General features: G+C 34.5%; 1 protein-coding gene across 4 annotated transcripts in view; it reads left to right on the top strand.

Annotated features, from left to right (window-relative positions):
* The window catches only part of LOC149777568 (leucine-rich repeat-containing protein 14-like), a 47,645-nt gene extending 20,376 nt beyond the window's left edge, over positions 1-27,269 (top strand). For 3 of the 4 annotated variants that reach the window (XM_089942179.1, XM_089942180.1, XM_089942181.1), the window contains exons 3-7: positions 5,862-6,205; positions 8,952-9,053; positions 15,402-15,494; positions 17,759-17,928; positions 22,880-27,269. In XM_089942179.1, coding sequence (XP_089798305.1) covers positions 5,862-6,205; positions 8,952-9,053; positions 15,402-15,494; positions 17,759-17,928; positions 22,880-23,617 — 1,447 coding nt within the window. In that variant the 3' untranslated portion in view covers positions 23,618-27,269. The remainder of the gene's footprint in view (positions 1-5,861; positions 6,206-8,951; positions 9,054-15,401; positions 15,495-17,758; positions 17,929-22,879) is intronic. The other variant, XM_089942182.1, reaches the window with a different exon arrangement.
* The last annotated feature ends 651 nt before the right edge of the window (positions 27,270-27,920 follow it).

The following is a 27,920-nucleotide window of genomic DNA, read 5'->3' as shown; positions in this document are numbered from 1 at the left end:
ACTGTAACATGAAACCTGTCTATAAAGGATATATACAAATGTTGCTTGTCCGTTTTGGACAAAGATCCTTATATAGTGTTTAAATTTATACATGTGAATTTAGGGAAAGGGGTTCTTGATTTATGTTCTTTATAAGCAGGTTCCTATATAGGGAGATGTCTGCTAAGATATGTTTTACTGCAGATGATCATGTTCTTAGAAAGCACATGATAATGTTTCTCACCATGCACCTCGAAGAAAAGGGATTGTTTAATAATGCCCACATGGACATCCTGCCTGTGTGCATGTGCATTTGTCATGTTGCAATACTCTTACATTATTTAAGATCAAGAATTGAAACCTTGGGATATGATTGGATTTGTCTTTATATGTGCAAGGCAATTAATGCACCCATCTCCACCCGCACCCACCCCTAAGGCTTGGCACAAGGAACACATATTTGGGCGGAATATAACAGCAGAGCACAGGGACACTGGTTTTAAAAATATATTTGCTTGCAGTAAATTTGTTTTTAAATCGATAATTATCCTTGCAATTTTAGAAGAAAGATTGGGAATTATGTAATCCCAGATATCTGGACAGTACATTTATGCATACTGACACACAAAAGTGTTTACACTATTCCCGCTAGAGACATGAAACCTTGGAATACTATTGGGGATGGTCTGTTGATATGCTTAGCAGTTTTATAAATGTTGGTCAATCCTTTGGCACAGAATTTGGTGTTGGGGGCTGTTTTGTATCCTTATAAGTGTAGATCTTTGCCATATGGTTTTGGATGTGCCTTGTTTTTGGATCCCACTACAATACATGACACTCTCTGAATAATCTTGTTATGCATACTGAGCTTTCAGACAGTTGTGGTTGGTAATTTTCTTTTTTCACACAGATTTTTGGACACACTAAATTAGATTGGTGACAGTGTCATTAAGAAACAGAAAATTAATTTAATGCAGCACTCAGTATTTAAAAAACAAAGACATTGATGATGATATACATTGCTTCTGAAAGACTGTTAACAGTTGCCACTTTCTGATTATCTGCCATAGTTTTACATAAATAGTTTGTGGAAATGTGCCTGAAAATGGAGATTCATTTTAGTTCCACATTGATATATGTACTGTTTGAAGTTACATGGACTACTCAGCATGATAAAAGATAGTGTAGTATTGTATCAAGAAATTCTGTTTTAAATTATTTCTTCTGAAAAAATGCATGTTTCCTAAAATAAAGGGAAAAAAATGTTAAAATTGGTATGCATAAACTTTTGTTCCAAATACCAGTGAAATAAATATGGAAAATGATTTGACTCTGTGATACATAAACTGTGTCTCATCTCATTAAGGTGGTCAGTTAACTTATATTGATGATGCCCTATCTTAATCTTAAATCGTCTTGATAGAAAGAATACTTGGAATATATTTTACACAATTTTTGTGACATTACCTTTACAAGAACCTGCCTTCTTAATTTGTAGTTCACCTCTGTGACATTGGTATTTGCACAGATGAAAGAATATTTATATAATATACATTGTCACTGGATCATGACTATTCATTATTCCTATGGTCCTATGTAACAGTTTGGAATAGGTCTGATGAAATCTAAGCCCTGGGGATAGGGCTGAAGTAGGTCTGATGACATTTAAGCCCTGGGGATAGGGCTGATATTGCTAACTTTGTAGATGCATGTACATTAGTTACTTGTATTCTTGGTTAAGTTTTTATAAGCCCATCCCTACCGTAACGTGGAGCATATTATCTTGTGATGTAGTCCATCCATCTGTCTGTTACCAATTTAACTTGCAGTAACTTGATTTGTACAGCTTCTTCAGATACCAAACTTACTGGATGCCTTACATGTGGAAAGGGAAGAACCTAGTGAGTGGTATGCATCTTCATCCTTATTAAAAAAGAGGACTTTGTGACCTACATTTTTAAGTTTCAGTAACTTTGCTGAAACTTTGTGTTTGAAGTTCATATATTGTGTGCTGTTTATGTACCAGGGCCCCGAGTGGTCTAAAGTGCTCTCCGTTACGGATCACTGCCATCTCACCTCTTTCTACGTTGGTTTGAGTCTCGGATTCGGCCAATGTGGGTATGTGAGGAAGCTTGCCAGTAGCTTCTCAAGGGTACGTGGTTCTTTCCGGGGATTTCCCGGGTTCTTCCTCACCATTAATACTGGCCGCCATGTATAGCCTATTGTGTGCTGAAAAATGGTGTTTAAACAACTGTTTATGTACCAATGATGAAGCCTTATAACTGTGCATCTCTTTTACCGCTACAACTGAAGAAGGTCACAGTGACCTGCACTTTGTTTTGTTTACATGAGTAAAGTGTTTATAACCATATAGATTCTACCGTGCTTGTATACATCTTGGCCTACTAAGGAGATGGAAGTAGGAATACAAATGATTATTCTGTGGTGAACTTTCCATATTGATTCGTATACATTGTATAGTATTTTACATTACCCAAAACAGGTTAAATTTGTATTGTACATGTGAAGTAGTATAGGAATTAAATGAGTGGATCACATGCATGCTTTTCATTGTTATTGCACAAACTAGGCTGTCATTCCTTCTGGCTGTCATTCCTAAGTTTCTTGAAGCCTTTGATTTCACCCAGTAAAATCTGGCTTTGGAGTGGATGGTGATAATAGCTTCTGAATGAGAAGCAGATTTTAAAAATATTTTTTTAAAAATAACATGACCAACATTGATTTATTGCCTTGGAATAGCACCTCCACTTGGATTACATAGAGAAGTATTTTGCTGTATTTTTAAAAAATCATGTATGCCTGTCACAGTAGGTATATAGGTACTTGATTGATGGGTAGATTGTTGTTAAATGGTATGTCAGCATAATACTGGCTGTATATTGCCAAGTTACAATTATAAATTTTGAAAAGCATTGAAAGAGAACAAACTTTGAATAAAACTGTAGAAAACATCAGATATCACTAGCGCCTTTCAGGTTCCCTCTTTGTGACCACTGTCTCAATGGTCATGTGATTCTTGAGAGAATGAACTTCAATTTTGACAGTTCTGTGGTGTGCCATCATTAGCTTTGTTTTAGTGCCTAATTCCTAAATGTCTAGTTTGTTTTTTGATAGCTATCTTGAAACAGAAAAAAAGTATTGCACGCTTGATATATGTAAGCTTGTACATGTGTACAAAAGGTTGTTGACATCTTGCTTGATTTAGATCTCAAAGTTATGCTAGATATTAGCAGTTAATAATTTACCTCACCAACCTAATTTATGAGTATGATATAAAAAAAGCTAAAACAAACTTATTATCAATCATTGCTTGAAAACAAAAATAGCAACTTAAACTCCATTTGGAAAGTCTTCAATGAACTCATTGGAGGAACACAGTAAGATCAGACAAATAAAATTCACTCACTTCTGTTAAATGACACTGACATTATAAATGTTGTCAATGATTTTTTCACCAACATTACTACAAAGTTAAAAGAACCAGTGAGAGAAAACAACTTTAATGAACTGAAAAAGTTCTGCACCAGCAAAATCCATAAAGATGTATGTTTCTCTATCCTACCAGTATCAAAAATCTTTGTTAAAAAAGTCTCAGTGAACTTGATACCAAGAAAGGTACAGGACTTGATCAGATTGGTCCACGACTCATTAAATCTTCTACCTCTGCTATTGTAGATAGCATAACATTCATAATCAATCTAAGTATTGCAACCTCATCTGTCCCCAAAATACGGAAAGCTGCAAAAGTAACTCGTGTTCACAAATCTGGTTATGAGGTTGATGCTGATAACTACCGGCCAGTCTCATTGCTACCAAACTTGTCAAAATTGATTGAAAACATGTCCATGACTTGTTCCTGTCATATTTAACCAGACACTTGCTGTTACACCCGAATCAATCAGGCTTTAGACAGAAACATTCATCTGAGACTGCCTTGATCTCCCTAACTAATAAATGGCCTCAAGCACTTGATCAAGGTAGAATAATATCAAATATTTGTAGATTTCAAGAAGACTTTTGACATGGTGGATCATGAAATCCTTTTGAAGAAACTGAAAATCTACCAACGTGATAAAAGCACAGTTAGATGGTTTACTTCATACTTAAGTGAGAGAACACAACATGTTTATATAAATAATGTTCTGTCCGAACCTGAAACAATTAGATATGGAGTACCACAAGGCTCAATTCTAGGTCCATTACTATTCATTTCATTTATTAATGACCTACAACTTGTACTAAGGGACTCAACATCATCTACAGATCTCTATGCAGATGACACAACATTGTCAGACATCCAAAACACAAAGCATGAACTGGAAATTTCTTTACAAGATGCCCTGAACAAACTGGACAACTGGTGCACATTCACTTGCAGAATGGTAAATACTGGTAAAACTAAAATATTACTACATATATTATCAACACGGCAAAAAAGGACACTCTTGATAGTGTTGAACTATGTCTGACATGGAAGGATAAATATATGCAAATGGTCTGTCATGACAGACTACTTGGTGTTCTGGTAGATAATAACCTATCATGGACTGAACATATCAAACATCAGTTTGAAAAAAAACTTAATTCAAGTTTATGGCTTCTCAGTAGGATAATACATTTTCTCCCTGAAAGGCACAGAAAACTATTTTATAACAGTTACAAACAACCCTATTTAGACTACTGTGATATAGTATGGGGTAATTCAAATGATAAAAACATAGCAAAGCTGTCACATCTTCAAAAAAGAGCATTTGGGCTAATATCAATCCAGAAAGCAAGTAAGGAAAATTTATGTGGTAAGGTGAAAATATTACCTATTAAAGACCAAAGCCATTTGAGAAAAGCCAAATTGATGTACAGGATATCCCATAATAGTGCTTCTGAATACATGTATTTACAATCACTATTCGAGTATAGGTTACCTGGCAATACTCCCCACCTGCAATCCATGTCTACCAAACAGTATAAAATTCCCAAACCAAATAAGGAAATATTCACAAAAAAATTCCAATACTCTGTAACTTTGTTCTGAAATAGTATTCCAGATTAGAAATGCCCACTCTATTTCCTTCTTCCAAACCCAATATATCCAGTGGCTTCAGAGATGCAGCTAAAATAAATAAATTCCTTTGTATGAGGGCCTCAAGGTAGATTAGTTCCTTGGCTGATTGTTACTCTCTTTAAATAATGTCATTATTATTATTATTATTATTACTTTAGTAGACATTAGGTCTGTTTGCTCGAAAATGCATGTAAGTGAATGCCAGTATTATCTTTTTGAGTTATCTACATTATATCTCAATATTTATTGTGGGGAGGGAGGGTCTTCAGATGACAAATCAATGAAATAAAGTAAACATGAAATTTGTTACCCACAAATTTAAAGTGTTTCACATTAATTATTTTGGGCCCTGAATTTTCAAATTTTCCTATATAAATGTTTTCTGGGGGTGGCTTCCCAAAATATTGGGTACAAGACAATGTCTCCTAAACTGCTCATGGTCGAGACTTGAAACTGTGGGATATAATTGAGGGTGGTCTGCAGATGTAAAGAGTTGTCTAATAATTTTGTTCCACCCCCTGCACGTGGGAATGCAGCCACTGGGACATAACTCAGAAACTGTTGAGATCACCACCTTATATCTGTGTGTATACTTGCCATGTATGAAAAGACAAAATTCACTTGCAACTGACAATTTTTCCCATAGGTCTATCCTAAGCCCTTCATGGACAGAGAGTTGGGGAGGATGCCAGGAGAAAATCTGAGTGTGGGGGTATGTGTTTCACAAACAATATAGAATTTTGTTTATTGTATTTTGAATATGTGTTTATGTGATCATAATATGTTCTGTTTATTTCAGAAGACTTTCAGAAATGTGTATGCGGTTTTTGGTCAGTAATCCAATTCATATAGCTCGATTACGATTAGGAGATGTACCAAGTGATCTATACCCAGCCTTATTGACAGAAGCCATTTTCAATCGAGAACTGCACTCGGTCCAGTATCTCATATCAACATGGCCTTTGCCTGTGCTTGATGTTCGGAATGTTCTGCCTTTAGAGGATAACATCACGTACAACTATCTTACACAACCACTGGAGGGAGAAGAGTCTCTGTCCTTGACTGATGTCTTCATGTACGGTCTTCTGTGTCTGAAGAAAGAGTCTAGACTAAAGCTCATCAATTTTTGTGGTTTCAAAAATGGTACAGTGTGTTGTTTTTTGTGATGAATTAGATACATCCCAGTTAATTGTAGGTTCAAAATAAAACAAGATTGCTTTTTTCAAAACTTTTAAAATTTATTTCAAGAAGCAACATCGAAACTTGTGTTTTCATTTTTTTTAATTCTTCTGTCACTAGATTAGATAGATAGATTGATTTAGTTACAGTAGAATGTAAACAAATATGTTAACAAAGGTTGATCATTATGAAACATATATTTAATGGGTCAAAAATGAAGAAAGAAAACCAAAACACCACAAACAACAACATGATAATATTTGCAGTTTGTGACACACACGGCAATAATACTTGGCAAATATCACTTAACATTTCATGGCTTCATTCACTGTACTTAACATTTCATGGCTTCATTCACTGAGCTTATCTCTCCCAATAATGAATTTTGTTTTATTCCATGCTGGCACACTACGGAATTAGAGTCATTATCCATACCTTTTACTATTTTCTCTGTCTGTACCAAGGGAATTTTTTGAGAAATATGAATACCTTGTTCACGTTGCTGTGTATACAGCATCATCAAATTCCATGTTGTTCACAGTCTGTGCCCATTTTTGTTTGAACCCATCTTTGAAATCTATATCATGCAAATAATGTCAAAATTTCTGCTCATCCTTGAGCCAGCCTGAGTCCTGACTCAGCAATTTTGAGTTCACTACAAACTTTCGATCTCACTTCACGATTATGAACCCTCTTGATGAAGCAAAGCTTTTAATTCAGTGATTAAACCTTTTGGTTGATTCTTTTACTCGAATACACATGATTTTCATACATTGCTAATTTATATACACATATGTTTTAATGATGTTGTGTACTATGGATTGATTTTGAGGCAAGATAGTGACCACAGGAGCTTATGCAGGTAGGATTTGCGTGCCTTTGATACAAAAAAGATATACTAAATGTGATTGAAGAACTCTGGTCCCTTGTAATTATTTTTTTTCAATGCATTAAACACTTCCCCAGATTGTAGATCAAGACACAGCTGGCATTGAATTAGGTTCTCACAGAAGTGTTCGCATTGTGATGTTCGATTGACTCTTTTTTTATGTTTTAATAGAAACAAACATGCCACGATTATATTGTTTACATTGACACAGAGTTAAAAGATTGAAATATGAATATCACCTGACAAGACACATTTACTGATAATTAGTGCTTATTCATTCAATGTTGCCACCTGTTAGCATTTACAAAAATTTGTCATTGATATATATTTCTCCACATATTATTATTTAAGGTGTGCTGAGAAAATGTTTCCAGTAAAATCAAACAAAATATGTGATTTCTTACTAAAACAAGAGGATTTTGACAATATAGATTCTAACTTTTGAGGCACTAACCAACATTTTTGATGATAAAATGAGCAATGTCAAGGTTTCATTGCCAGTTCTGATCAGGTTTCTTCACAGTCAGCATATAGAAGCCAATTCCATTGATATTTTCTTTCTTTTTTTAAAACTGGACACATGCTAGTCACTGCAATTTAAGTGTGTTTGTGAGTTATAAGGGTGTGAGTTATTGAGGTAACTGTTTACAACCAAACTATCCTCTAATCTGTCTAATGACACATATGATGTATTAAGTCCCAAATACAAAACCTTGTTTGCTTAGAAACAAATTTCATTCCAGCTTTTGGCATAAAAATTTGTTCTTCCCTGGAAGCAGTTAAAATAAATGTTGCAAATACTGCAGGATTCAGTGTGCCCATTACACCACCTGGGTTCTCAAAGCCCGGTAAATGATATTTGATTGAGAACATCAGTTTTGTTTAAAGAAACATAAAATGTCATTTTTAATCATAGTGTGCAGTAGTTATATATGGCAAAGAAATGGTTGATGCTCCAAGAAACACAGTTTGTCTTCATTTTTTGTTCATTAGTGATGAATGCAAACGAGCACATGTATGCAAATTTTATATTTGATAGATGGCTGCAAAAAGTGTCTTCTGTAAAATAAAAAAAAGATACAAATGTCCTTGATTGTATTGGTAGTTTTTGAGTACTTGGAAGATGCATAAATCTGGAAACAATTGAGTTTTTAATAAACATGCATCTGTTAGCAAGAAAATTAACTGTCATAACATACTATTATTTCATTATACTGTGTACATATATCTGTATATATATGGTGGTTATGACATAACCATAGTAAATACTTTAAGTGTCCATTAATTTATTAATAACTTGGGAAGCCTTACTTGACCTTTGAACTGTTGCATGATTTCAGTTTACAGTTTTATTTTACAACATGACTCATGGCATTTTTACCTAATCTTGCAGAACTATCAGCCATCTCCTCTGATAAATTACAGATGAGGGTGTCACAAGAGTAAATAGAAAGGGTTGCATCTGCTACAATTTTAATATCATAAAGGTTGGAATTATTTTTAGTTGATCTGAAGGTCTTTTGCTGAAATGCAATATTTATTGTAGATCATCTCACACCCATCAAAATCTGCACAAACTTTTAATAACTGATGTAAAATGCTAACTAAGATGTGTTGCAAGATTTTGATGTTGCATAATTCCCCCATTCATTTTTTGTGTAAATACCTTGATAAGAGATGGAAAATTGGTTTAAATTAAGCATGCTTATCAGTTTTTGTTTTGAAGTGAAGTATTATTTTCATTCATTTGAACTAATAAGGAAGAATAATATGTGTTATAAAATATGCATTCTTTCTTTTTTCTTCTCTTTTTTATCACAGATCGAAAATTGTGCCGCGAGTTGTCTCGTCTCCCATTTCTATGGTACCATGTTGAGGAAAGGAAATCCAGATATTTTCATAGCATCTTGTCAAAACATCTAAGTAAGTAGTATGAAATCTACCTCTGCCTTTCTCTCTGTCTGTCTGTCTATCAAAACACACACCATACATACTTTACATCTACACATTTTTAACATTGCATCTAAACACAGACCTGACATGGGTTGAAAAGTCACTAGCCCAGCTTGACAATTTCCATTGGTCAAGTGAATTTTCTAATCACAGTGCTGATTCAGGATGTGTAGTGTTTCTCTTTAATGAAAAGAAAGCTCCATGGAGAATATTTATGACTTGGCTCATTGAAAGTCCATACTTTCTATCATAGAGTGTTTTCCTTGTTTTTAAAATCAAGCTTATACAACCAGTGCTTTGTCACTTTTCAATACAAATACATGCTTACCAGAGGAAAGCAGACAGGTCTCAGTATGTAATTATGCAAACCTTTTATTAGAATGGTCACTGTAATAAGTTTCAGAAAATAGAACTTATCAAATTGAAGTCATTGAGAACTTTTACATTTTTGTAATAGTTGCTGGAGTAAGAGCATATTCTTGATAAATAAATGTGTTTAACTTTCAGGTGAGTGGAATTTTTAGAGATTGTTAAACCTTTATTGATAATTGACTCCACAAGAAACTGTAGATATTTGTCTCTTAAATTTGTCTCTGTGTATTTTACAACAACTTGTGGAAAGTACTCTACAAATAAAAAATTAAAATTATGGCTAATATACATAATTCCCTTCAAACAGGAAACATTGTTCTTCTCTTTAGATTATCATTAATTCAGTTAAAGCCATTATATTTAACTTGATTAGGTAAAATAAACAGTCAGATAAAAACAATTGTTCATGGACCATGCATATATACATTTGCATTCACAGGTATGTATACAATTATTGAAGATACCTCAAAATAGGCTTATATACTGCTTTGATAATCATAGACCTTGACCACATAGCTAAATACATAACAAGCTAGCCATTTTCATGATTAATACCCATATCAACACATTTTTGCTGACCTTACATTGTTTAAAAAAGTTGGGAACTTGATTAGAGCATTTGATTAAGGAATGGGTAATGCATGGATGGTGGAAAGATGGATCCATGCATGCATCCAGTTAAACTTATCTCATTAGACTATCACTTCTGCCAAAATAATATGGTCTCTTAAGAAAGAGGGTCTCTTAAGACAGATGGTCTCTTAAGACAGGTCACAACACTATAAAATCTACAAGACTGTGCATCTGAGAGCCTAGGGTCATTTAAGACAAGCGGTCCCTCATAGCAGTGGTCTTTAAGGAAAGGAAGATATGAGAGTTAGAATGTAACACTTTTGAATAAGCTTGTTGTTTAAGGATAATGGACAATAAACTGCTTCAAATATTTCATCTTATAAGCATGGTAGTTAAATAAATAATGACTGGATACCACTGAGTCAAATGCACATTGTTTTATCACTTCCTTATTATTATTTATTATTATTTTTAAAGGAGAAGACCTTCTTTTCCATGTCTTTTATTTAAAAAAGGCATGGAACAGTTACATAGAATGATTTCATATGGCAATATGTGGAAACAGTAATAGTAGGAAACTTGCTTTTCATGGACATAAAATATATTAGTGATTGAGCCTTATAGACCATAATCACATGGGCACTGTGATTTGTATTTATAGGTTACTGCATTTGTATGAAAAATATGAATGAGTTTTGGGATGGAATGCTGCACGACCTTGGGAGTTCAGTATATCCTTCCAACAAAACAAGTTCATATTTTCCCATACAAATACAGTAACCTTTTTATTATATGCTCATTTTTTTATTCTACCTAAGGCTCAATTATATAAACAAAATACACTACAAGTAACAACGTAAATGAATTTATGCCGCATTCCAAGCTAAATACACAAGCGCATATTGTGAATGAATGTGCATTGCAACAACTTTTCCATTTGATCTGGAATGAATAGATTTTGGTATTTTTCTCGATTCTAGGAAATTTCGTTATTATGGACTGGATTTGTATGTGTCGATTCCACATGAAATACATGAGATTGAAGAAGCTAGGGAGAAGCGTGTTGACGTCTGCAGATGTGTTTCTGTTTCTGTCACTGAATGTTTGAAGTCATAATGTGGGCAGAATATGAAGTCTTTCAATTGCAATTATCAAAACAACACTATGGAATTTAATGCTTATTTCATTTTGAGTGCAGTAAGGAGGATGTAATTGCACTTACCGAAATTACAGTACAAGTTCGAAATGTGTAATCACGATTGAGAACCTATGACATGGCTCATGTAATTCGGATTTGCAGAATTAAGAAGATAAATTTTGAGGAAATTCAGGATGTAAAATTGTTAAGTACATTTTATTTTGCCATTCTTTATCACCAGCTAAAGAAGAGAGTATATGATTTGTCACCTGTATGTTATTTGTAAGGACCTGTTCTTGTGTCTGTTGTATACTGTAGGTAGCCTAAATCCGAAACATTGTATCAATGCAGAATGTGCCAAAGCAGCTGGTATGTGGCAGTCCACGAAACATCTGTTTTAGTTCATTCAGAAACAAATTTAAACAACCACAAGGTAAAGAGCCTCTTACACAAGTGTACATGATTTGTATACAAAATCAAAAGTGCTGGCAGCTGCGTCCATTGTTTGTTCACAATAGAAAGTAGTTCCCTTATGCACGTGAATGCAATATGTGTATTGGTGCGCAAGTTCACTATTGGGTAATACTGAACAATTCTGACAATGTAAAGTTAACTGGGGAAAAAATGAGCATATAATAATGAGCCTTATACACAGTAATCTACAGGTGAATTATGACTTGTATTGAGCCTTATAGACCATAGTCTTTATGGGCACTGTGATTTGTATTGAGCCTTATACACCATAATCTACAGGGGCACTGTGATTTGTATTGAGCCTTATATACCATAATCTACAGGGGCATTATTATTGTATTGAGCCTTATACACCATAATCTGCATGGGCATTGTGATTTGTATTGATCCTTATACACCATAATCTACAAGTGAATTATGACTTGTATTGAGCCTAATAGACCATAGTCTTTATGGGCACTGTGATTTGTATTGAGCCTTATATACCATAATCTACAGGGGCATTATTATTGTATTGAGCCTTATACACCATAATCTGCATGGGCATTGTGATTTGTATTGAGCCTTATACACCATAATCTACAAGTGAATTATGACTTGTATTGAGCCTAATAGACCATAGTCTTTATGGGCACTGTGATATGTATTGAGCCTTATAGACCATAGTCTTTATGGGCACTGTGATATGTATTGAGCCTTATACACCATAATCTACAAGTGAATTATGACTTGTATTGAGCCTAATAGACCATAGTCTTTATGGGCACTGTGATATGTATTGAGCCTTATAGACCATAGTCTTTATGGGCACTGTGATATGTATTGAGCTTTATAGACCATAATCTACAGGGGCATTATAACTTGTATTGAGCCTTATACACCATAATCTACAGGTGAATTATGACTTGTATTGAGCTTTATAGACCATAATCTACAGGGGCATTATGACTTGTATTGAGCCTTATACACCATAATCTACAGGTGCATTATGACTTGTATTGAGCTTTATAGACCATAATCTACAGGGGCATTATGACTTGTATTGAGCCTTATACACCATAATCTGCATGGGCATTGTGATTTGTATTGAGCCTTATACACCATAATCTACAAGTGAATTATGACTTGTATTGAGCCTAATAGACCATAGTCTTTATGGGCACTGTGATATATATTGAGCCTTATAGACCATAGTCTTTATGGGCACTGTGATATATATTGAGCTTTATAGACCATAATCTACAGGGGCATTATGACTTGTATTGAGCCTTATACACCATAATCTACAGGTGAATTATGACTTGTATTGAGCCTTATACACCATAATCAACAAGTGAATTATGACTTGTATTGAGCTTTATAGACCATAATCTACAGGGGCATTATGACTTGTATTGAGCCTTATACACCATAATCTACAGGTGCATTATGACTTGTATTGAGCTTTATAGACCATAATCTACAGGGGCATTATGACTTGTATTGAGCCTTATACACCATAATCTACAGGGGCATTATGACTTGTATTGAGCTTTATAGACCATAATCTACAGGGGCATTATGACTTGTATTGAGCCTTATACACCATAATCTACAGGGGCATTATGACTTGTATTGAGCTTTATAGACCATAATCTACAGGGGCATTATGACTTGTATTGAGCCTTATACACCATAATCTACAGGTGAATTATGACTTGTATTGAGCCTTATACACCATAATCTACAGGTGAATTATGACTTGTATTGAGCTTTATAGACCATAATCTACAGGGGCATTATGACTTGTATTGAGCCTTATACACCATAATCTACAGGTGCATTATGACTTGTATTGAGCTTTATAGACCATAATCTACAGGGGCATTATGACTTGTATTGAGCCTTATACACCATAATCTGCATGGGCATTGTGATTTGTATTGAGCCTATACACCATAATCTACAAGTGAATTATGACTTGTATTGAGCCTAATAGACCATAGTCTTTATGGGCACTGTGATATGTATTGAGCCTTATAGACCATAGTCTTTATGGGCACTGTGATATGTATTGAGCTTTATAGACCATAATCTACAGGGGCATTATGACTTGTATTGAGCCTTATAGACCATAATCTACATGGTCATTATGTCTTGTATTGAGCATTATAGACCATAATCTACAGGGACACTGTGACTTGTATTGATTATTATTATATAGATCTTAGTCTGCATGTGTATTATAACTTATATTGATAATTGTAGACCAAAATCTACAGGGGCATTATAATTTATACTGAGCACTATAGACCATAATCTACAGTGGTATTATGAATTGTATTGAGCATTATACACCATAATCTACAGGGGTATTGTGACTGGTTTTGAGCATAATACACCATAATCTACAGGGACACTGTGACTTGTATTGAGCATTATAGACCATAATCTTCTAGGACATTGTGTCTGATAATGATCATTACAGACTATAATCTACAAGGACATTATTCTTGTATTGAGCATTATAGACCATAATATCTACAGAGGCATTGACTTGTATTGAACCTTATAGACCATAATCTACAGGGACACTGTGACTTGTATTGAGCATTATAGACCATAATCTACAGGGGCATTATTCTTGTATTGAGCATTATAGACCATAATCTACAGGGACACTGTGACTTGTATTGATCATTATAGACCTTAATCTACAGGAGTTTTATGACTTGTATTGAGCATTATAGACCATAATCTACAGGGACACTGTGACTTGTATTGAGCATTATAGACCTTAATCTATAGGGGTTTTATGACTTGTATTGAGCATTATAGACCATAATCTACAGGAACACTGTGACTTGTATTGAGCATTATAGACCTTAATCTACAGGGGTTTTATGACTTGTATTGAGCATTGTAGACCATTATCTACTGGGGCATTATGATGTGTATTGAGACTTACAGAACATAATCTACAGGGGTATACTAATTTATACTGAGCACTAGAGACCATAACCTACAGGGGTACTATGACTTGTATTAAGCATTGTAGACCATAGTCTACAGGGGTATTATGTATTGTATTGAGCATTGTAGACCGTAATCTACATGGGTATTATGTCGTGTATTGAGCCTTGTATACCATAATCTATAGGGGTATTATGTCTTGTATTGAGCATTATATACCTTAATCTACAGGGGCATTATAGACCATGATATACAGGGGTATTATAACTTGTATTGAGCATTATAGACCATAATCTACTGGGGCATTATTACATGTATTGAGCATTATAGACCAATATCTATAGGGGTATTATGACTTGTATTGAGCATTATAGACTATATTCTATAGGGGTACTATGACTTGTATTGAGCATTATAGACCATAATCTATAGGGTTATAATAACTTATACTGAGCATTAATAGACCATAATCTACAGGGGTATTATGACTTGTATCGAGCATTAATAGACCGTAATCTACAGGGGTATTATGACTTGTATTGTGCATTATAGACCACAATCTACAGGAGCACTGTGACTTGTATTGAGCATTATAGACCATAATCTACAGGGTTATAATTACTTACACTGAGCATTATAGACCATAATCTACAGGGATATTATGACTTGTATCGAGCATTATAGACCATGATCTATAGGGGTATTATGCAGTGGTAGATCTGGGTTTATGCTTTTCCCAATAGGTCATGCATTGTGCAGAGATAAATATGGTAAGAGAGATAGAACTTCTTTTTCTTTTTCAATTGCAGATATTTCTGTGGAAAAGATTCAGAAGTATATCAACAAAATTTGCTGCATTTTCTCCAACCTTGATCCCTACATTCCCCATGGAGAGCAGTTTGGTAAGTGATACATGAGGACACATTGTTTTTATTCATATTACAGTATGGTGAGAAATGTCTGTGCTGCTGAAATATTCTGTGGAGAGAGGAAGTAGCTTTCCTAAGCCAGTTTCTCTGTAAAAGTGTTATCTTAGCACAATTTTGGTCCCAGTTATGCCATTATGATATTCATTTAACCTTTTTAAACTGTCCACCTCTGCAAAACAGCTTTGTTATTTTTTCCCCGAGAGCGCTTATTTTAGAGAAGTTTATTGTATTTTTGTCCAGACACCCCATACAAACACTCAAAATTGGGAGCAAAATTGTCATATTTGCAACTAATAATTTGCTTTTACAAGTGAAAAACAATTTTTGTTATTTAAAGCATCTTTTGGCATAATTGCCATCAATAGCATACATTTTTCATAGCACTTGACTTTCTGTCACAAGTCCTTGTGTGTTTTACTTTTATAGTTCAAGCCTACACCCCTGACATCTTGTACCCCTCTACCAATTTTAAAAAATGAAAATCATCAGTGAAATAAAACATGTCCAAGACTTAACTCATTTCATTCATTGATTTGTAACTCATTTGCCATCAAGGTTCTACTGGCTTAGCCACCAGGGTCTGTCCCCTGCCACTTCTGCCAGACCAGACAGGAATCCTTAAGGGAAGAAGTATTTACTTCCGAGGAGGAGGCAGTAGAGAGATTGGCAAATATTCAAAGTCCAAGACTTTATTCCCAGATCTTTCTGGTTTCATTGAAAGGGGAAAGTTTGATACATCAATCTTTCCCCATAAACAGATTTCTTCAGGAAGACTGTTTCAAGATGAAGACATCTACTAGTCAGAAACACCATGAAGACAAATGACTTGGCAGTGCTATCCATCTCCAGAATGCCTACAATCACATTCATTCCACCAATTCCACAGAATATTCAAACATTTTGGTCTGGGTCAGTAGGTCTTTCATTTTCAGGCTAATTTCTTTTACTTTGGCTTCTACTGCCAGACCCTATATCAGGGTGATGGGAATAATAGCGGCACGTGTTTGACTGATAGGGGATCTTGACAGTTGGTTGATACACAGTATTCTCAGATAAGTCTTACTAAGAGACCTATTACCTAGATTGACTGATAGGGGATCTTGAGAGTTGGTTGATGCACAGTATTCTCAGATGAGTCTTACTAAGAGACCTATTACCTAGTTTGACTGATAGGGGATCTTGACAGTTGGTTGATGCACAGTATTCTCAGATGATTCTTACTAAGAGACCTATTACCTAGTTTGACTGATAGGGGATCTTGACAGTTGGTTGATGCACAGTATTCTCAGATGAGTCTTACTAAGAGACCTATTACCTAGTTTGACTGATAGGGGATCTTGATAGTTGGTTGATACACAGTATTCTCAGATGAGTCTTACTAAGAGACCTATTACCTAGTTTGACTGATAGGGGATCTTGATAGTTGGTTGATACACAGTATTCTCAGATGAGTCTTACTATGAGACCTATTACCTAGTTAAAATATGGTGACTCTTCTGGAACTAATCTCCAGCCAGATAAAGTCAGATGTGATACCTTATCTAAAATGTGGGATGGATTTTCTCACCCACCAGTGGACAATTCATATTCCACCAACTAAATCAAACATTCTTTCTGACAGCAAAACTACTTGAGAAGACTTCAGTTCTGCTCACTTCTACCTCTTTCTCCTGAATGGAAATGAGTTTGGTTCAAGGACTTACTGTGTGGTCTGTCTAGTCCCTGCTGCTGGGCAACCGGAGACCTCAAAGGAGGGATCCATGACAGCTCAGATTCCTTTGGGATACAGATTCCATCACCATCTGAGTTGGTGGCTAAATCAGGACAAGTTTCTCATCCAAGTTCTGATGCATGCCCCAGAACCTCACTCCTTCTACATCAACAGCTCAGGGTCGGGCTGCAATGCTCATCTAGGATCCAAAGGTGTAGTTCTGAAGTCTCTGGAGGTATCTTCCCTTTATATCAACAACCAAGAAATGTAGAGTGTTTTTTTCTCGCACTGCCATCTCACCTCTGTCTGCATGGTTTCGAATCTTGGATTTGGCTAATGTGGTTATGTGAGAAAGCTTGCCAGTAGCTTCACACAGGTCGGTGGTTCTTTCTGGGGTTTTCGCAGGTTCTTCCTCCACCATTTATACCGGCCACCATGTATAGTGTATTTTGTGCTGAAAAATGGCGTTAAACCCTACAACAACAACAACGTCTCACTTTGTTGTTTTTTTTTTGTTTCTTTATAGGTCCAGTTAAAGTGGTTTTTGAATGCAAGGTGACTCTGGAGGATGTTCCAATTGGACTTGCTCTTCAGTATGAAACACCGTTTAGATTCGCCTGCCAGAAAGTTTGGTTTGAACCGATATCTGAGGTTATTATGCCATTCACCAACATTGGAAATGTGGTTCGTCTTCGGGTGAGTTTATATTATGGGTTTAGGTAATAATCTGAATTGAATAAAATGGCATAGGTAATATGGTTTCCAACACTGCTTGTCAAAATAGATAAATATATGTTTCCAGTGTTGCATTTTTTACCACTGCCATATCAGTGTTGGGGCATCTAGCGTTCCCCATGTCCAATTGTCCCATCACTTCACTTGCAATCACTTCCATGACAGATTTTGTTTCGACTCATTAACGTTTGAAAAGCTTAAAAGATTGAAAGCAAATATCATACAAGACCTCACCTTAGGAAGATCATGTCAAGTTTCATTTTTGCTGTTTTCCAACACAATTGACAGAGTTATGTCCCCTATTTAACTTGGATCCCATCCTTCGGTGAACTGCAACATTTTAGAATGGGTATCTGTTTCATAGGTTAGAATGTTAGCAGTTGCAACATTATTAAGCTATATAAAACACTGAAAATGCATTGATCTAAAGTTGAACCTGTCTTGAAAGACAACCATCAAATAGTGCTCGCTCAAGATTTCTGGTCTTTTATAATAGGCCTGTGCAAGAGGGCCTGTTTTCAAGGTCAAAATTCAGTTGGGTTTGAGAAAGAGAAAGCTCTTTAGTCATAGTTTAAATATTGCATTTATTAAAACACCATTATGGGGCAATAAATGTACATTTATCATAAAAGTTATAGTGTTTATATGTAGTTACCTTAAGTACATTGGCAATTTTGCATGAACTGTAAAGTTAACTATACAGAAGCATTTTCCTGTAAATTGTAAAGTTAGCTATGATAACATTTATTTACAATTAAGAGCCAAAACTAAAGACTCCAATGACATAAATAACAAATTGATCAATGCAGTAAACAAAAGGTCATAAAAAATATACTAAGTTGAACAGATGATGATCTCACTGGTTGTAGCATATATGGATAAAGAATACAGACCTTTATAGTAAGGACTGAATAAACTCATCCAGAAAAGCAAATAACCTTACAAGAAAGAAAAGAGAAAAACCTCATTCACGTCCAGCCATTATATATTGTAACTCCAGAAACTGTTTACCCATCATGCAGCAGTGAAAACAGCTTGAGAAGCTCTTGCAGGATATTATCAGCATTGTGTAGGTTTTCACAACAAAGAAATATACCAACCAGATTCCACTTTTCCAACATTTTTTTATGCATATTGGTTCATAACGGTCTGCACTTTTCCTGCAGTCACTACTCAGCAGTCATTGTTACAAAGAATTTTGTGATACAGTTGTTCATAACAGTGTAACACATATTTTCACCAAAACATCATGATCAAAGTTCACGTGTAGTAGGTGGGCAATCATGCTAGTGCATTTATATGGTACAGTCAATCCATGTGTAATGATTTTAGTAATAAATGACATGAGGTTGCTCATACTAAAATTCTCTAATCATGTTTCACTATATTGTTATGATACCTCATTTGAAGGCATTATTTTGATCATAACATGAATTTGATATAAAGACTTGATTTATCCAAAATATCCACTGTGTACAGAATGATTCCTATTTTTACATGATACAGCAGGTTTATAGCAATTTATATAGACAAACTGCCAACTTTATCACTGATATATCTTGATCACAGCAATGCTTGTATGTCTGATCGTAAGTCTTTTCTGAAAGCATAAACAAGTGCTTCCATAATAGAAGCAATTAAATATTGACCACTCAGAAACATACATTTGCTCATCTCCCTGATTTGCCTGAGAAAGTTCAAGAACATTGTTAAACCCAACATGGCCAATGAGAAATATATCTTGATGAAAAGAAAAAAAGTACTAGAGACATCATTATGCAAGGCATCAACATTGATAAAATATTTTTCCCTTGAAGTCTTTTCTTGGCTGACTTCATCATGACACATGGTATAAAAGTTGACTGTCGGAAGAATGCTTCAACCAAAACTACTTTAAATCAATAAAATTTAATGTGGAAAATAAATTGTTGGATAAAACTGTGAAGTATCACCATTTTTATATTCATCTTCCAGTTTTTTAAAGCTGGCATTCCTATTTCACATCTGTAAGGGTTTTCATCTCTCTCTCTGGCTCATGAGGATCTGTCTCAGTTATATTATGATATTTCACTCACCCTTCATTCCACAGTCATCAGCTACACACTGGGTGTTTCCTCTAGAAACATCATACATGCCAACATTACACTTTTGGCGTAATTGTTACGCCTTTTTCCATTAAAGTATGCCTTACTTGTAAATGTATTCGTATTACGTGTTTTCGGTATATCCCCTCCCAAAAAAATTATCATTTGTTTTCTCATTTTTATTAACATCCAATTAATCTTTCAGACCATATTCTAGAAAAGATGGCTTCTACATAACTATGACATAAGAGTATGCTTGTCCGTTGCATGCACTTTCCTAACAGTATTATGTTCTATTTATAGCAGCTGCCCTATTTGCAAGAAGCATGCTGGTGTCTACTTAAACTTTTCACCTCTGTTTCTATTTATAGCATCTGTATGGCTTAGTTAGGAGAGAACAGACTGGTTTTCTAATTTTTAATCTTTGCTTGCATATTCTTTGTTCTAATTCATATCTGGTACAGAACCAGTCAGCAGGTATTTGGCTCTAAAAGTCAAGTCAGATTTATTCTAGTTGATGCGTGTGTTAAAGCAAAAATGTTTTTCAAGTAATTTTACAGATGGATTAGAAAAAGAAGAAAAACTGATTCAAAGATGAATACATGAATTACACAATTAGTGTTCCATTCTAGGACAGCTTCATATACATTGCAGGCTATGTGTAAAGGATTTTAATATTGGTCATTGTGGTAAAACAAAGATACCTTGAACTAGCTCGTTTTATGAACTCCAGTACTAAGGTAGCTTCTTTTTTACAGCAGAAATAAACTGTGGACACGAATTTTATAAATGCAGAGGCATTATTTACCAGGTTCTTAATAGAACATGGACTACCCCTAGCAGTAGAAGACTATGTTGGTCCTTAGTTCTAAACGAACGTTTCCTGATTCCAAAACTCTGATTTCAGAAAATATGCATGTGCAAGAACAGAATCATCAAATATTGTTAGCTGTTTTGCAGAAAATAATTCACTTCAGATTGCAGAAGCCATGAAAATTCACGAATTGCAGAAGCCATAAAAGTTCATGAAGGAGTTGCATTCTATTTTTTGAAAAATATCTCCATCATTGTACATATCAGGTTGTCCCTGTCATATGATGCACCTTGCTGCAGGAAAGGCTGCCTATAAGGTCGAAGGAGAACTCCTGAAGTATCAAGATGGCATTCTACCTGACGATGTACTTCATGCAGACAGAGTTGATATGAATGGCACCTTATTTCCCACCTAAAAGACCCAATAATTGGAAGATATAAATTTCCTCTTTTTTGTCATGTTATGAAAGGAATATTGGTTCTTTACCATTCTAATGCTGACTATTAGAGATTGTTCAGTATTGTTAACAGAAATAAAACTGAATTCAGATCCAGGCTCTGTAACCCAGCACTTAGTACTCTACTGGTGTGGAAAACATTCATGGTCTCAGCTGGTACAAAGTGATTTGAAATGCAGTATGAGTCTGTTGCTTTTTAAAGCTCAGAGTGCTATAAATGAAAACTTGAAGCAGTAATTGATGTTAAAAGACCAGAGGGGTAAACAGATAATTTTGTACATATGCCTATTGAATTTTATTATGTTATATGTGGATTACTCTTTTCTGCTTGGATTACTCTTTTTGTCAACTTGGATTATACTTTTTCCTCACCAGAGGTTGGCATGTATGTAACATGCAGAAAGAAAATAAGTACCTATTGAGGAAGGTAACTACCAGTTTCTCTCCATGCATTTTACAAAGACTTTCATGTGAAACATTATATTGATGTAGAGCAGAAATGAAGAATTGTTACTTGAAAACTGTAGCTGAAATTCTTGCCAAGTTTCTACAGTCATTTAATATTTGTGCAGGTAAAGTATGTTAAATGCTCAAACCAGCAATACCAAAAACCACCAACTCAAACCAGCAATATTCCAATGCCAAAAACCACCAACTCAAACCAGCAATATTCCAATGCCAAAACCACCAACTCAAACCAGCAATATTCCAATGCCAAAAACCACCAACTCAAACCAGCAATATTCCAATGCCAAAAACCACCAACTCAAACCAGCAATATTCCAATGCCAAAAACCACCAACTCAAACCAGCAATATTCCAATGCCAAAAACCACCAACTCAAACCAGCAATATTCCAATGCCAAAAACCACCAACTCAAACCAGCAATATTCCTACCAAAAATCACCAACGCAAAATGATAAATGAAGGAGATTGTAATATAAGCAAAAATGATAGCTTGCCTGAAAACTTCAACCAGTTTGACATGGACAATGCTTTTGATACCTTGTTGGCTACAAAAACTTTTCCTCTTTGAAATAGTCTAGCTAAGAAAAGGATTTGGTTGATTCGAGCTTTACAGAGGTATGGAGCACTTGATTTACTGATCATAATGTTTTTGTTTTAATGTTTTTGGTTTGTTTTTGCATTAAAAACTTTTGTTGAAATTGGCTTTTGAATTGTTACTTTGTGATGTAGAAAAGAGGGTTGTAGTATTGCTGTTAATTCACGAAATTCTTTCTGTAAAAATGTTTCAATATTGAATGCATGCATAAACATAGGAACTCACACTAAAATTTCCATATATATTTTCTATGTTACAGACAAATGGTAAGTTTTGACAGACCAGTAATTTTTCAGTAGTTACTTGTCTGGGACAAGTTGGTGAACAGATATTTGCTCAACCTTTCCACAGTTGAATAAAACCACTCTCTCTTAATAGCAATCAAGCTAGCCCAGTCCTACTTACTGCATAAAAAGCCAATTTACCTTCTGAAATGAAACCACCTCCCAATGAAGACCATGTTTCATGTCTAATCATTTTTTTTATTTTGCAGGATATAACTCATCTTCAGATCACTGATCCTCTACTGTGTACAGTAATCAAAAGATTTAATGATCTACTGGAAGGTTTACTTCTTTTGCCAAACCTGACTTCTTTGAGCCTGCCAAACACGATTCACATCAACGTCTATCCTAATGCAGCACATGAGCTCAGTCAAACCCTCAGGCACCTTCCAAGGCTGCAGAAATTAAATTTGTCAGCATGCAATCTAAAAGAGTGTCTGGATACGCTGCTGACTGATTTGAACCAGAGTATACATTACTTGAACTTGTGTGACTGTCGACTTAGCAAAAATGACATCCAATTCTTACTGCAGTGGGAGAATTTAAAATTCCTACAGGAACTGAATTTGAGTCGAAATGATCTCAAAACTCTTGCATATCTGTGTGTGGATATTTTGCACCGAATGCCTGATATTGTTTGCTTTGGAATCTCATATACAAGTCTTTCAGACGTTGGACTCCGACAGATCATAAAGAAGTGTGTAGAGTGCAGTAAACTTAAAATGATAACTATTCAAACTTTTACTCCTTTGCCTATTCAGGATATCTACATATTGTTAAACGAGTGTGCTCAGATTGCATCGTTACAGAAATGTATGTTTTTTCCAGATGGGTATGCTTTTCCTGGTATCAATGAAGCAGAGAGGGTACAGAATAGGCATATAATGTTAGAACTTTGTCTTCAGTGCCTTGAACAACTAGGAAGGTCAGATATCTGCCTTGAATAGAGATACTCACACCAGAGTTTGTTGGGCTTTATTTTTCATTTTGATAAGTGTTTCTTGATTTGATCTCTGGATCTGTTTATTTTAAATGCCCTGTATTTCTATGCACCATTTCAAAATTCCTTGTAAGTTTCAGTTCATAAATATGACAAAGATCTTGGAGAATTTTTTATGTGACCTTGGATTTGATTGCTTGTGTTTATAAATGATCAAGCAACTATATTTTTAATCAAATTTTCATCAGGAATTTTAATAGTCTTTTATTATCAGCTTGTTGGATCAGTTTGATTAGAAGCAGGATCTACACATAATGCGGTAATCTTGTTTCCACTCTCAAGACCAAATTCTGATTGAAGTTTGATCTACCTTAAGCTTATGTTGTCAATGTTATCATTGTTCTGTTGCAGTTGAGATCAGTGCATATTAATGAGGTACATTGCATCTAATTTGCTGAGCTTTTTTGATTGTTACCACTTGATCTTGAGACTGTTTCTCATTAGTTTCTGTAAACCATGGTTTGTATCATTCATATCTTGGATGACTGCTATTATCAGCAAGAGACTGTTAATATAAATAATGAAATTATCTTTAGAACAAAGTTTTATCCAGATGTAGTAAAATAATTAAAATCAACACAATATAAGATTTGGGTGATAGTATACTTACCTAGGCTGTGTTCTTACAATACTAAAAAAGCTTGGGGGCCCTGGATGGCCTAGTAGTCAAAAGTACTCACCATTATCTATCATTGCCACCCCACCTGTCTGTCCACATGGGTTCAACTCTTAGGCTTGGCATATGTGGGTATGTGAGAAAGCTTGCCAGTATCTTCATGTGGGTTGGTGTTTCTTCCTGAGACTTTCTTTTGTTAAGCCCCAAAACAACAAAAACAAAAGACTGCTTAAGTTAAATGGTCAGCTGTTATGTGAAACAGGTGAGCAATATCAGGCCCACTTGAGTCTCTTGTTATTGAAATGATTCACAATCTGATCATTCTGACAGGCAATTTTGGTGATCACTAGTTATTAAAATTAACATGTGCTTGGAAGATGTTTTATAATAAAAAGGGTATTTGAATGCTAAAATTGGATAGTAGTAATTTTAAACAAATTATGCACAGAAGACTATAAAGAAAGAATGAAATGGGACATTTTTCCTGTCCTGATATTACTAAAATTAGAATGGGTGTGTAATCAACATTTTTCTTCCTAATATATAATCTAATATTAAAATTATTCAAGGGGATAACATTTTGTGGCTTGGGGTTAAATGGATGGTTTTATGCAGATAAAATTCAATGAGGTCATATTGGTTAATGCAGTAAAACAATGCTAGCTTTTTGGTGGATTTAAATGTGTGGATATTCATTACCCTTGACAAAAATGCAAAAATAAATCCTGCTTCATTCCTTCCCAGTAAATTCCAAAGCTTTGACCTTTTTCTTATCCTAGTTACTAATAAATTTGTCAGTCCTTTAAATTATATGCAACCATATTGATTGTTATAGTAAATAATAAGTTATCAAATTCTAGATTTTTTTATGAAATGTTTGAGCCAATTTTAATGACTTTTGAAGATCTTTTTAAGTATCATCAGGCCTTCTTTTAATAACTTTTATATTTGTATTGACTTAAAAGAATAATCACTTTTCTTCCATCTCTGGATGCATTTAGAATCTAGCTTGTCAATGTAATTGTTCATTTATACATATGAATTAAGTTTGCATACAGTGTCATGTATTTATGGGTTTGTGCAATATTCTTTATTCCTTTTGTATTTGAATTTGCAATTTTCTTCTCTATGTTCTTTATGCTGCTAATTTGTGCATTATTTCAAAGTTTGTTGAAGTTTTTGTTCAAGTTTTGGTGATAAGAATAAGGCACTCCTTTTAAGGTTATGCTTTATAAATTAACTAGATGGTTGGAATAATTGTGTGTTTCACTTGATCAAACTGCTCAGTATAAATTATTGACTTATTCTTGAATGTATTATTTTCTGGTGTGTTATAATTTTATTTATTTGTCATAGAGAAATTCTTTGACACAAAATTGCTACTTTATGCTCAAAAGTTTAATTGTATCTGACATGAAAATACCATATTTTATGAATAAGGTTTGATTTTTTATACTGTGCAGTCTGGATCAGGGGTCTCAAACTCAAATGACAATGAGGGCTACATGAGGGCATGTGTATTGGTCCAAGCGCTACATCACTAAAACCTTTTCATTTGCATTATTAATTAGGTTGCAAATAGAAAGTGTTGTTGCAGGCTAAATAGTTAGAATATGGATATAACTGAACTAGTGGCATATAAAAAAAGATAATTTAGAATTTTATTTTAAAATTTGCTTAGAGCAGTCTGTGTACAACAGTGAAAAGGGCCATAAATAGCAAAATATGATGTTCTTCTATCTGACCCTTTATAAATTAGTATAAATTCAACCTTCCAGGTCTTGAGCGTTTTCAATACTTTGATTTAAATAAATGAATAACTGAATGATATACTCACTAATATAATCACTAGTGTGATACTGTTAAATATGACACGTTTCACGCTATGGGCATATTCAACATAATTACCTAACTGGTCTAAACAAGGTTTCTCAAACACAAACCACCCTGAGGGCCACATGAGGGCATTTTTTATGGCCCAAGGGCCGCACCACCTTTGTTATCTATCATGACACCTTGTGTTGCCAAACTTTTTGTGGGCCACATGATATGGCTTGGCAGGCTACATGCAGACCACATGTTTGAGACCCCTGGTCTAAAATGTTTCAAAGGAAATATAATTGGCTTAAAATATGGGTTAATTATATTAAATACATATAATGCCCTTCAGATTAAGAAGAGATCTGAAAAAGACTGCATTTTATTACATGTATTTAAAATATTAAAATAAGACTTGTTTCCTTATTGATGATATTTCATTGCTGAAAATTATCAGATTTTTGCAATAAGAACTTGGAAAGACCCTGGACTTATATCTGGTGTACACTACTTTCTTTTACATGTGCTTTTATTATCCCGATTCGTCATTAGATTCCAGTTTATTTATAGATAGGTAAATTCATTTTATGATGTAAGTGTTCCATTCAATAATTTTAATACCAACAAAGTTATTCCAATGTATCACTTGAATTTGTATGTGAGACAAACAAAATAACCCAAGAAACAGTGAAACTTGTCTATAATGGACAATGAAAGGATTATATTATTTTGTTTTTTTTAAAAGTGTCTTTTATATCAAGGGTGAATAGAAAAGTTCAATAGACAGAATTGGTCCTTAAATGTTAAACTTCTTAAGCGTGTGTCCATTAAATGGATGTCTTCTGAGACAGGTTTTGCTGAACCAAGGCAGATCATGTCATAAATCATTATGGTATGATTATTTACCTATGATAATATTACCATGAGGCAATGAATAGATTTTGTCATTTTGACTATGCATTTGAAACTAGACCATGATGCAAGAGTTTTATGTTATATATATTTTAGAGAAGGTTCTCTTTTTAAAATGCATTTGGTTTATCATGAAGACTGCATTTACTTCTTTGAGCATTGTATTAATTGTTAATTATTGCTAATTTTGATTCTTGTTAAACTTGTTTCCTGTGTGTCCTCCGTGTCTTTTGATTAAAATGATTTAGCCATGTTCATTGTTCATTTATTTAACATCATTATGATTCTTAAAAATTACCAATCCTAAAATGCTGCACATCAGATAAACTTTAACAAATAATTGAAAATATACTAGAGTCCTTTATGCTTATGTAAAGTAACAATATTGCATCAGTTATCTTAATGGTTGGAAAAAATGTTATGGAAGTGTTTCCTGTTTTTAACATTATGTATCTTTGATGCATTGAATAAACATTTAACTACACTTTCAGAATTTTCTGCCTGTAAGTTCCTTTTCAAGAATGCCAAATTTAATTTATCTACATATAATCCATGTACACACTGGTGCCATAATTGTTTAAGTTTCAAGATGGCCAACTGTAATATGTTCCTAACGCTCCCACCAAAATGAGGAATAAAAATGCAAAACCCTGTTTTGTCCCCCTTGCTGGAGCATCTTGTACTCAGCCACATAGTTCCTATTTTTAACACATGTAATTTCCAGAAATCGGATTGTCATCTGCAATATGTAGATGCTGTCAATTTCAACATGGTGGGTCCCAGAAAGGAATTCATTGTCAGAGCAAAACAAACCATCGTATATTCGATTCCAGAGGGATACGAATCTCTACAAGAGTACAAGCTGAACAAGTACTAGGAATTCATCCCTCTACATTTTGCAGAA

The sequence above is a fragment of the Sinohyriopsis cumingii genome, chromosome 18 (genome assembly GCF_028554795.1).
Source record: "Sinohyriopsis cumingii isolate HCF-2022 chromosome 18, ASM2855479v2, whole genome shotgun sequence".
In the NCBI taxonomy this organism is placed as follows: domain Eukaryota; kingdom Metazoa; phylum Mollusca; class Bivalvia; order Unionida; family Unionidae; genus Sinohyriopsis; species Sinohyriopsis cumingii.
This window is presented reverse-complemented; position numbering and strand designations above follow the sequence as displayed.